This window comes from Carcharodon carcharias, chromosome 4 (assembly GCF_017639515.1).
Source record: "Carcharodon carcharias isolate sCarCar2 chromosome 4, sCarCar2.pri, whole genome shotgun sequence".
Taxonomy (NCBI): domain Eukaryota; kingdom Metazoa; phylum Chordata; class Chondrichthyes; order Lamniformes; family Lamnidae; genus Carcharodon; species Carcharodon carcharias.
This window is the reverse complement of record NC_054470.1, coordinates 99801908-99814916: the sequence shown is the minus strand read 5'-3', so window position 1 is coordinate 99814916 and position 13009 is coordinate 99801908. Positions and strand designations below refer to the sequence as shown.

The 13009-nt window shown below is 38.2% G+C and overlaps 1 protein-coding gene across 15 annotated transcripts in view; it reads left to right on the top strand.

Annotated features, from left to right (window-relative positions):
- LOC121277003 (tyrosine-protein kinase JAK2-like) overlaps window positions 1–5199 on the top strand; it is a 263167-nt gene extending 257968 nt beyond the window's left edge. For all 15 annotated transcript variants that reach the window (XM_041185838.1, XM_041185835.1, XM_041185834.1 and 12 more), the window contains 4 exons: window positions 297–469; window positions 1033–1150; window positions 1437–1550; window positions 2522–5199. In XM_041185838.1, the coding sequence (XP_041041772.1) occupies window positions 297–469; window positions 1033–1150; window positions 1437–1550; window positions 2522–2629 (513 nt within the window). In that variant the 3' untranslated portion in view covers window positions 2630–5199. The remainder of the gene's footprint in view (window positions 1–296; window positions 470–1032; window positions 1151–1436; window positions 1551–2521) is intronic.
- Window positions 5200–13009: the final 7810 nt, after the last annotated feature.

The following is a 13009-nucleotide window of genomic DNA, read 5'->3' as shown; positions in this document are numbered from 1 at the left end:
GTTAGGCAAGGGAATCAAAAGTTTTCGGAGGTAGCTGGGGAATGTGGAACTTTAAACACAAACAGATGAATCATGATCTTGTTGAATGGTGGAGCAGGTTTGAGGGGCCGAATGGCCGACTTCTGCTCCTATTTCATATGTATGTTTGTTAATGGAAAAGAATCAATTGCAACCCAAACTGCAAACACATGGTACATGTTTATGGCATATTCACAGCCCAGATACAAATGGGCCAGTTTCAAGAAACCATCACTGATTTAACTCTCGAAAGCCCTGGTTTTGTTTGATTGTTGCAGGGGATGGAGTATCTGGGAACCAAACGATATATACACCGAGACCTGGCAACACGAAACATTCTTGTGGAAAATGAGAACCGGGTGAAAATCGGTGATTTTGGTTTGACCAAAGTCTTACCACAAGATAAAGAATATTACAAGGTGAAAGAGCCAGGGGAAAGTCCAATCTTTTGGTAAGCCCAATTCTAAATACAGAATCTTTCTTATTTATGCACAGGCACAACATTAAGACTGCATCAAGGAGACAATGCTTCATTCAAACACTTGTGACTCTTGAATTCTACAGCCCTGAGACGCTGTAGATGCTCAGTTGTTGAGTATGTTCAAGGTAGAGATTGAAAGATTTTTCAACACCAAGGAATGTAAGAATAGTGCGGAAAGGTTGGGTTGAGGTCGAAGGTCAGCCATGATCTTATTGAATTGTATAGCAGACTCGAAGGGCTGAATGGCCTGCTCTTGCACCTTTTTCTTATGATGTTAAGTACGACTGCAAGTGAGGTGCTTCCACATTGGGAGCAGGGAGATCATGGCATTAATGTGCATCTTGTACCTGCCATTGGCAAAATTCTGGGAGAAGATTGCCTTAGCATTTAAGTGGTGCACAGCACTTGGAGGGCTGAAGGGAAAATCATTATTTAAATAGAAACATTGTCTTATGGGATTTTGATATGATATGGCAGAACAGTTCAGGTTGTGATGGTTGAGTATGTGATGCTTCTGTGAATATCTGGAACAGGTACGCACTGGAGTCCCTGATGGAGAACAAGTTCTCAGTGGCTTCAGATGTCTGGAGCTTTGGAGTGGTGCTATATGAACTTTTCACATACAGCGAGAAGACTAAAAGTCCACCATCAGTGAGTCTCCAACTTCTTTTGAACCAATTAAACTTGCTTCTCTTCCTGCTTAGTTCTATAAAGCTGTCTGTCATATGAATTACTGTTCGGAACTCACAAGTGTTACTACCTAAAGGATAGTCACTGCAGGTTCTGAATGTTTATTATAATATGTTATATTTATCTATTTGGTATTTTATTTTGGTAGCTTCCAAGTATCGCTCATTTAAATGTTAAACAGTTTTCTAATATTTCTCTTTTAAAAAATATTGATTCAGTGAAATTTTATTTTTGATTGCATTTTCAGGAATTCATGCGCATGATCGGCAGTGACAAGCAAGGACAGATGATTGTCTTCCATTTGATCGAGCTTCTTAAAGTGGGTAGAAGGCTGCCAAATCCGGATGGGTGTCATGACATGGTACTGATCACAAGCAGTTTTCCCTTTAACTATGTCTTCTGTGAATAGCTGTCCTTTCATTTGAAAAATGGGTAAAGTGCAGTTATAAAAGAAGTGTGCAGAGCTTTAGAGTGTTCTTTGAAGTAATTATTTACCAATTTAAAAACTAGCAACCAAATTGCAGCCTGGGTATAGTATTTAATGGAGGCGACAGGAGGCACCCCTGCCCCCCCATAACCTCCCACCCCCCCGAAGCTTGAGCTTCTGAGTGAGATTGCTGATGTGCCATCAAATTATGGGGAGCTCATGCTTGGGATCTGAATTCATTAGGAACTGGGTGCAGATTATCAAAACTCAATTTATCCATGAATTTAAGGGAGGAGATCTTCCTCGGATTTTTCTGGGCCAGTCCTTTTAATGGGATATAAGTCTCCTGTAAGAATTATTATGAGAAATGAGTTTGGACTATATTTAAGATTAAATGGAATTTATATCACACCCACAAACACACTATTCAACCCAAATGGTCAATAGCAGTGTTTATGCTCCATATGAGCAACCTCCCACACATCTTCATCCAATGGGACTAGCGGAATAATATTTTGGCACAGAATAGAAGGGCCGAATGGCCTGTTTTTCTGTGCTGTAGTGTTCTATCGTTCTATGGTTCAACCCGAATGATCCCGAATGTGCATGAGTCAACACCACAAAACTGTTCATAATTCCAGAGGAATAGGTAATGGATGGGCAGATTCGCTCAAAGAGGCTGGTGTAAGAAGTGTAAAAAAGTATATTCCCTACCAGTGTAGTAGTGTGAGACTTTCCAAGCCTGGTCTTAGAATATAACTGGCGTACAGTAAACCAAGTGCTTGATGTTGATGGTGCTTAATGAAGGATATATAAAATCCTTTTTTAGCAATGTTATGGTGGTGACATACAATGTTCTCAAACTTATTTTCTAATTTCAATCATATTTCTACTTCCAACCTCAGATGTATTTAATAATGAAGGAATGCTGGAACAGTGCATCGACTCAGCGTCCAACTTTTAAGGAACTTGCTCAAAAAGTGGACTCTATGAGGGATTCTATGGGAGGATGAGTTTGCAGAATGTTCAACTTTGTGCTCTTTTGTCCAATCACAACTGCTGCTTTTCCAACCTGTAGCTGGCACTGTCCAAACTCTTGGGCACACAATCAAATCAAGGGGACTGATTGCTATCATACCACGTTCTAACAAGCAGGATCACTTTGGACTTCTTTTACAGGCCCTGGGAAAGGATAGTCCTTCCACTGTGATGTTACAGTTCATCAGGACAAACTGCTAATTCTGTACAAAAAACATAATCAAGTAGGTGCTGTAACTGTGACATGATCTGCCCACTTCAGGCATGGTAACAGGAGGATTTAATATTGCAACTGTTCATAATAGGAGGAGTTAACTTTACGGAGATGACACTTCACAGCGATGCAAGGGGTTTTCATTTGTGACGAACGTCAAATGGCTTTCATCACTGAATGCAAAGCAATATGTTGTGCTATTTGCACAAGAACTGGCTAAAGAAAAAGATTCTAATTGTAAATTTGTCCTTTGTAACCTAAACCTGCCCTAACATAAATTCCTTCAAAGAATGGAGAATAATTTCACTGTAACATATAGGGCCCCATTTACACTTGTCGTAGTTAATAGAGCTAAAATTATTATCTACAAAAGGAAAGGAACATTATCTGGAGCTGAATATTTTCATGAACCAACTAGGCTGTGAATGTGAATATAGTGATGTATTAAATAATGATGATTGTAGAAAGTGTGTATTACTGTAGAATAAGGCAGATGTTGGGATGATAAGTTTCTAAAAGATTTTCTAATGCTGTGCAAATTTGGAAATTGCCACATTCATTAAGGAAGAATTGTGTCGTATGTGATCTGGAATGTACAGCAATGCATAGTTAGTAGCCAACTTGATCCGCCATATGTTATACTGCGATTATGATAATGGATTAATTGTGAAGGAAAGAGATGTTGACTGCAGTCATCTTAGATTAATTATATGAAGGAAAGCTCAGGGACGTATTTTTTTTAACAAAGTTATAAATGTGGGATTCATTGTTTAGTCCAGAAATAAGTTGTTATGTGCATTAATTTGGTGGGAGTTCAAGGCCATTTTTGAATTTATTCTGCCAATCAGGCCCACCACCAGATTCTCATGGACAAGCAGGGGTGGGCAACAAATGCCAGTTTTGCCAGCAATGCTCACATCCAAAGAATTTTTTTTTTAAATCATGCAAATCCTCCATAGTCCTTAGCCCTCCATGGAAAAGCATTCTTCAGTGATTCATGAAGTATAACAAAAATGTAAATATAAAAGGACCAGCATCTGAACTTTATCCATTTGATTGTAGTAAGTTAACCATTACTGCTAGGATTTATCCTAGACTAAGGAGTATGCATTTGCAGAATACATAAATATAGCTGCATACTTACATGGAGAGCAAGGACATTTTTTGGTAATATTGATTTGGAGCTTGAATTGCAAAAGAGCTTTTCATTTTCATTTTGTTCTTTATTTTAATTTTTTACAGACTCTTAAGTTCTCTTCCACATGTACAGTCTCAGTTTGAACTGCATTGTTTCAAAGAATAATCAGAAATCTCAACAGTTATCAATGATTCAGTGTTTCCATGCACCAAACTAACAGTGGCTGAAAAATGAGCATTTGGAAATACTGTGCATTCTGTAAATGATCCACATAACAGCAATGCACTACTATCAGCATACATACATTGAAATCTTCCATTTGTTAGATGAGAGTTATCCAGCAAATACTAACAATGTAAGTCATGTGTGCTCATTTGCTTCTTCCATTTTGGTTACAAGGCACAGAATGCAACATTTTAGTGGCTACATGCTGTTGCTAAGTGGTATAAAGGATTGGCCTGGTACTGGGTGAATGTTGGGAAGAGAGTGGTTGAATGCAAATGCACAGTGCAGCATTTTCATGTTGGCACGGTATATTTATGGGGCTACTTACCTCTGGTCCTTGTTCTTTGTGGGATTCGAGTTTTTGGGTGTGAGCTTTGGAAAGACCATCTCTGAGATGGAGGGATGTAATCAACAGGCAATTACCATTAAACTGTTTTTGCCAGAACTCTGTTTCCTGCAAAATTTTTCAGCACCACGTTCCATCAAGCAGCCTCAAACAGTATTTAGCACTGCTAGGTTAATGACCAGTGCTATTGCTTGGATTTCACTAAAAGGCCATTGTTGCAGTTATGGAATGTCTTGCAATGTTCACTTGAACTGTGAAAAAGTCCAGATGTATTCTCTTTGGGATACATAGCAGAGGAGCAATTTGAAGCAATGAGTGGATTGTTGATTTACAGCATATTGGCTTAAGTACTACTTCTTTATTGTGCTACTACCAAACTGCTGAAATAAGCCAAGAGACATTACTGTTGTCCCTTGGGGAACTGCAGGTAATTAATGATGCAGACTGACTGGAGAAAACCAGGAGATATTTCTTTAAGAGTAAGACTGAAGCAAAATTGAAAAGCACATCTCCTCGGATGCTATTGTTCTTTCTGTTTGAACAAACAAAATCAATTTAGAACTTTGGTACTCATGCATGTTGATTTTGTCTGTCCAATAAAAAAGCTATACGTGCCTCTTAACTCCTAACACCTTATTCATTTTCATTGATGTAATTTGAAGGAATGCCCAATAGCAAATAGCAACTTACTCAACAACGTTGAGTGGTCTGTGTACTTGTATATGTCTGCAAAATTTTCTCCAAGTCTTCAACCTAAACTTCTTTGCGGTTATCTGAGTAAAGAAAAAGTACCCTTCAACAAGCAGACATTCACTTCAGAGCTGCTGCATCCATTAAAGCCGCCATACCACCTTATTTCTTTAAATTCATTCATGGGATGTGAATATCGCTGGCTTTGTTGCCATCCCTAACTGCCCTTGAGGAGATGGTGATGAGCCGCCTTCTTGAACCGCTGCAGTCCATGTGCTGTAGGTACACCCACAGTGCTGTTAGGAGGCAATAGTAGTACATCTAAAGCGCTGTTTGGAATAGAACTCTGAGTCATATTGCGATTTAGATTTTTGATAGGAACGAATAGGTCATTTTGTACTTAACTATATATTTTGGTGTAGTGCAAATTTGGAATGTTTTCCTGATACTGGAGATGGTTTGCAACTGAAGTGGTTTTTAAAGACTGTGTATTTACTTTATATAGTAGGCTCTCTAGTCTTATACATAGGTATAGAACAAAAACAACTTGTACAGCACATTTAATGAAGTGAGAATCTCAACACGCTTCTCAAGAACGTTATCCAACAAAATTTGTCATCAAACAACATTTAGCATAAAAGTAAAATACTGCAGATGCTGGAAATTTGAAATAAAAATAGAAAATGCTGGAAAAACACAACAGGTCTAATTGCTGAGTTAGACCTGCTGAGTTTTTGCAGCACTTTCTGTTTTTGTTTAACATTTAGGACAAAAGTGGCTAAAAAAAATTTGGTCAATCAGAGAGGCTTTGTGGAGCAGCTGAAAGGAGGAAAGTGAGCTGGAGAGATGGCCTGGACTATTGAAGGTGTGTGTGCCTATACATGAATAGATTTTTGTAATTTAGCCTTTTGAATATGCCTGTGAGAAGACCATTAATCTCCTCTCCAGAAGATCTCCATATTTTACATTGAATCAACATCAGTCACTCCAGAGAATGCTCTGCTTCCAGCATATTTCCCTACCCTGTCCTTAAAATTAACCTACCTACATGAAAACAAGGTGAAATGTGGCGTTGAAAATGTTTCAAAACCTACATTTCATTTCAACTCTCCTAACCGTTGATTCCATCTTCCCACCTAACCACTGTCTGAGGCAGAATCTAGCTGTTTGCATCCTCTGTGTCTTGACCTCCCAATGCCACCTAAATCCACTTCTGTAACTTTGCCCAGATATGTCCCTGCCTCAGCTCATCTGCTATTGAAACTCTCATCCTTGCTTTTTGTTACTTTCAAACATGTCTATTCCAATAATCTGTTGGCCAACCTCCCAACATAAGCTTCCATAAACCTGAGTTCATCCAAAACTCTGCTGCCTTTATCCTCATTTGCACCATGTACCCATCACCCCAGTACTCACTGATCTACATTGCCTCCCTGTCCAGCAATGCTTCAGATTTGAAATTCTCCTCCACGTTGTTCACAGCCCCCAGTGGCCTTGCACTTCCCTACATCTGTATGTTCTTTCAGCCCTATAACCTTCCAAGAATTAAATGTTTCTCCAAGTCTGACATCCTATTCATCCCCAGTTTACTTCACCTCGTCTTTGGCGACTATCTTCAGCTGCCTAGACCCCAAGTTCTGGAATTCCCACCATAAATCTCTCGATGTCTCCAATTCTCCTCTTTTAAGAACCTCCTTAAAACTAATCTCTTTGCATTTGGGTATCTCTCCAAAATCTGCTTATGTAGCTTGGTGTTAAATTTTGTCTGACAATGTTCCTGTCAAGAACTGCGGGATATTTTACTGTGGTAAAGGTGCTATATAAATGCAGGTTGTCGCTAGACTGTTTCGATTGAGGAATTTGTAGCTGTTTTGATGAAGTTGCCATTCATATGAACAGTACATAGTTCATTCTAAGTGTTTGCTACGCACCACCACAATTCCTAACATCAGAAATGCACTAATGTTCTGTTTACATCTTTTAATGCACTCAAAAAGGACTTGAGTAAGAACATCCTTTCTGTTGATAACATTGATCTGATGTGAGCCAAAGGATTTCTGCCATATGACTAAGGGCGTTGGGAATAACTTTGTGTTTCAATTCATTTTTAAGATTATTATTATGTTGGCTGTAAACAGATATGGTTTTTTTTTGATCAGCCAGTATAAATGGAAAAACTGAGCAACATTTACATAGAAACTTGAAATTACCTCGTATGATCTCTTCAGTTGATGTGATTTCAATCAGCATTCAAGCTTCATTCTAAATTCGCAATAGACCAAAATTTTAAGCATAATTTCGGATTTGCTACCATGTTCCAATGTTCATAATGAACAGCAATCATGATGGATAAAAGCAAAATACTGTAGATGCTGGAAATCTAGAACAAAAACAAAAAATCCTGGAAAAACTCAGCAGGTCTGACAGCATTTGTAGAGAGAGACACAGTTGGCGTTTCGAGTCTGGAAGACTCTTCATCAGAACAAAGACATATAGAAAAGTCTTTTCTATATGTCTTAGTTCTGATGAAGGGTCATCCAGATTCGAAATGTCAACTGTGTCCCTCTCCACAGATGTCGTCAGACCTGCTGAGTTTTTCCAGCAATCATGTTAGATTGGGGAAAAGATAGTGATAGCAAATTGTAGCTACCAGTGTATTTTTTGTTTAAAAAAAATGCTAGCAATAGTTTTTTTTAAGAGTATTGCTTTTTCAAATCTTTGTGAGTAGTGATAAATATTTATTTACAGTTGGTAGTAATTTAGCCCAGGAAATGTACATTGTTTGTTGCTGAGCAAGCATTAGAAAACAGAATGTAAATGTATTGCATGGATCCATTAGACCCTTTCTCTGCCTATACATAAAATGACATCAAACCTATGGTAGTAATCCACAGTGATCTGGAATTCTTGTAGTGTCACTAGAAGCTGCATATCTGTAGATTAAGATTCACTTTTTGTTGCTGGCACTTGAAAAAAAAGTTGTGCTTGGCACCAACCATGACTGCATAGGAGGTGCCAATTAATAAGAGAACTTATGGGCAGAACTTATTTGGAGAATGTTAAGTAAATGCATCTAAGAATGGTGAACCCTTTCACCTGCCTCATGATCCTCTGTACATTTTTAAGATAGAACATTCAGACTTAATTGATGATTTCTAACCCACCTCTTCTGCTGGTTATCTTATTGTCTAAGTTACGTGTGCCTTAGATTTCTGCAAAGTGTTCGAGAGCAATGATTGTCCATGATAATTGACAGTCTGGTATGGTGTTCTGTTGAGAAAATAAATACCATTATTTAACCTTGGACCAAAGCTATGTTGACAGAAACTAGTTTCTGAAATCACTGTATGTATATATTTTAGTTCTGGGGGTTATCAGGCTTGTGTGCTCTCTTCATGCAAAAGAGCTGCTTCACTTGATATCCAATTCTAAATTCAGTTCACATGCACAGAGTCTCCAGTTTTCTGGGTGTAGTGGCTGAATCGTTTTACATCTTGATCCCCTCCGTGCTTTTCAAGGGCATTAATAATCTTGTTTCATTCAATAGTATAGGGGAGTTTCTTATCTCTAACGCATTAAATCTTGCCAGTGCAATGAGCCAAATGACCTCCTCCTGTCCTATAAATTTCTGTGATTATTCTGTGAATAGTTACTGAGTCCCTTCTTTTGATTCCTTCATTAACCTTTTTTCATTTATTAACATTCTTGATTTCACTACTTCCTTTGGTCTCGAATGGACCTCGCACTTTTCTATTGCGACATTGCCTTCAAGAACATCAGTTTCCATTTACATGCCAAATATTTCTGTCTGTCCTTAACAATTTTTAACTATCTCTAAAGCTCAATTCATACAGATAAAAAATATTTTTGTCATATGCAAGGAAGATGCTATTCCACTTCAATATCTCATTATCCGAAAGATTATTTTTTTCTCATTTCCAGACACATTCTCCATTGCAGCCTTTGTAGTCTGTTTGCATTATTAATAATTTATCAGTTCCCCTCTGAACTTTATTTTCTCATTCCTAGTGATCACCAAACATCTCACCTTACACAAGGTTGCTTCTCGTGTCGAAATCAAATTGCATCACAGATCCTCACATGGGCTTAAATGGTTAAGTTATGAGGACAGGTTGCATTAGGTTGTATTCTCCAAAGTACAGAAGATTGAGGGGTGATCTGGTTGAAGTGTTTGAAATGTTAAAATGATTCAATAGGGTAGGCATTTTCTCTGATGTGGAAATCAAGTACAAGGAAATATATTCTTAAATTTAGAGCTAGGCTATTTAGGAGGAAATTCGGGACTTTTTTTTCATGCAAGGGTAGTAGAAATCTGAAATTCTCTCTCTGAAATTCTATGGATGCTCCGTCAATTGGAACTTAAGACTATGATCAATAGATCTTTGTTAGGTAAGGGGATCAAGGGATATGGAAGCAAAGCAGGGACATGGGGTTGAGGTACATATCAGCCATGACCCAATTGAATAGTAAATCATGGTCAAGGTTGTGAATGGCCTCCTGCTCCTCTTCCTAAATTCCTATCTCAAAATTAGAATTCCTTAACTTAGCCTTTTCATCCTCCTACAATGTTTTAAACCTAGCTTGGTGCTTTCAAATAACTTCTTCCTGGTTTTCCCTGTTCCTGTCTTCTCTTTTCAACTTTTCATCGGCTCTATGAATCTTGGTTCCTGAATTGTTTTAAAAATCTCAATTTTGAGAGATGGCATTTCTCATGCTTGGAGAGCTCCTGGAGTTCAGACCAAAGCCCATCTTGTCTGCATGGTTCATTTCAGTCTGGCTTATCCACTGATGATAAATTAAATACCATCACGTGCCAATCATCCTGATGGTAAGCTTTTTGCAGTTGTTCATCTGCTCAATAATCAATCCTTAACTTATGTTTTCAAGATTCATTTTATTTAGAATGTGATAGTACAATTTAATGCATGAAAACTTATCGCTCTCTTTTTGTCTTTTAAGTAAAGGTAAAATAATATGTTATATTCATTTTAACAGAAAAAATCTATACATTTTGTAAATATTTTGGGATAGTTTAATGTTTATCTTTAAAAAGTGCATTTATTTTCTCATTTTCTTGTTATAGAGATGTGCCTTCTACTACAAAAATGCATAAACTGTGATAAGCAGCAGTAAATGCATATATATTTTGATTAAATACAAGAATTGTCCATTCTGCTGCTAACTCACTACTGCAAGTTTAAATAATCTCAACAGCTTCAGTGCTTGTAAACTATCGTCCAACATGCATTTTTTTTTACATATGTTTTAATCTGTGTACAATTGTTGAGAAAATAAAATCAGGTCATGATTATTTTTACAACTTAAAATTTTGCTTGCTGTTCAACTTTTCTGAGATTAAACATATTTTGATTACTGAACTTTCTAGTGTGAGATTTAAGAGTTCTGCCTGGCTTTGTTCAAAATTGGGTGAAATGGGATTAAAATTTGATTTGCTCTTTGCTCAAACGCTATTTTATCTGATATACAATGTTTTTTAACTCCCAAACAAAATTGAGAAGGGGTGCGTGTGTAGGCCTGCAAACATGTGCTGGCAATGAGTAATTTAAGTATTACACCCTGAAGTGCATTGAATTAAATTATATATGCAGTGCACATTTGGTTGCTTACTCAAAGATTGCACAGTGGTGTGTTGTTAGGATTATGTTAGCTTGAACAACACCATAGACTTTTAGCTTTCTCTATTGCCTTGATAATCATCAAGGCAATAATTGTTGATTCTCAGAGATGGAACACACACTATTTCATTGACATCATACACTCCCAGATCAAGCATATCATGTCAACTACACAATGATGAAGGCAACAGAAGAAAAGTACACTCAATCACCAAGAGTCGCCGCAAATGATCCTTATACCCAGATAGATTCAATAGGACTGGGAGTTTCATCGACGTGCAGATGCTACTCTGTCCATCGATCCTCTGTGTTAGTGTAGCATTCACATTCAACAAGATAAAGGGTAAACTAGATAGGATGGAGAGGGATGGCATAGTTCAGAACCACACCAATTATTGTAGTTCCATAATGTGCGTTGCCAAGAAAAATGGTTTGAGATGCACCTGTTCGGGGGTGCAGATCGGATGCGCTCCTGCCCCTGCACCTGCCCCCACACCAGCCCCAGACAGGGAGAATGCGGACCTAAAATGATGCCCTCATAACTTTCCTACATTTGCGGATCAGAATGTCAAGTTTACGAATGTCAAATTCTTCTTTAAACTTGACGCTAAAAACAGCTACTGGTTGGTGCATTTCGAGAAGACATCTCGAGAACAAATGACATTCTGCTCTCCCTTTGGCAAATACAGTTTCCAAATTTACCATTCCGGCTTTCCATAAGCCCAGATATTTTCAAACAATATATGGACGCGATGGATATATGGATGTGCATAGTAGACAAAAATGCACAACAAAACAGGAGCACGATTGGAAGTTGCACCTTCTCTATGGAAGGTGCACCTAGAGAAGGTCTTATATTTAACAGTTACAAATTCAATAGCAACGCAATACTGATGATCTTCTCTGGATCCATTTATTCAGAGGAAGGCACCCATCCTGACCATCGCAAGCTGGGAGACATCAGTGCCAGTCCCATTCTGCAAAACAAAAATTATCTGCAGCATTGCCTCAGTTTGTTTAATTTCCTTTCATCATATATACCTCATTTTGCCCAGAGCCTCATTTCTCCTTGAAATTCTGAAGAAAGAATTATCTTTTGTTTGGCAGGAGGATCACTAACATGTATTGGATGGCCTTAAAAAAATTCATTGACCAAAGGACCGTTAACTCTCAGGTTTTACGAACCGACCAAGGAACCTGTGCTTGAGGTTGATGTGTCCCAGAAAAGACTTTGAGCATGCTTCCTCCATAAAGGGAAACCAATTGCTTTTGCCTCCAAGAGATTGCGCACTGCTAGTTACTCAAAGATTGAACACAAAATATGAACACTGACATTCATCATCCAGCAGTTCCACGCTTACTTATTTGGAAAGAAGGTTGCTGTGGAAACTAACCATAAACCATTCAAAATGATCTGCTGCAAACCTTCACTATTGCACCACCAAGATTACAGCACCTACTGGTCAAAATTTAAGGCTACAATTGTGACAAGCACTGCAAGCCAGGTAATTCCATAGTTAAAGCTGATATAGTAAGCAGTTTACTTTACCCATCAAAAACTGCAGAAATCTTAGATCTGCAAGCCAATCTCATGGACACTGAAATGACATTCTGCACATTGATCTGATGCATATTGGGCAGTATAAGTGCCAAATGTTGCAACGTCCAATGGCCCTGTACTACAGAAGTTATGGAATACAATGTTTGGTGGATGGCCAGAGGCCTTCCAGGATGTTCCAGGTGCTATAAGACCATTTTGCTTTTAAAGATGAACTCGGGATATCTCAAGGAGTCATCTGCAAGGGAAAGCAAGTCACCATCCGAGGTTTAATGAGAGTTGCTTTCCTTCAACTGTTGCCCCAAGTGTACAAGGGAGTTGATCAACTCAAAAGATTGGCAGACCAGTGGTATATTGGCCAAGAATCCACCAAGACGTTAAAAAGACCATGAAGGAATGTGAGGCACTTCAACTGTTCATGTCCAGCAAAGAGAAAGAACCATTATTTGCTGACAAGTTACTTGCTTATGCCATGGACCAGACTGACAACTGATCTCTTTGGTGTTCATCAAGATGATTTCTTGGTT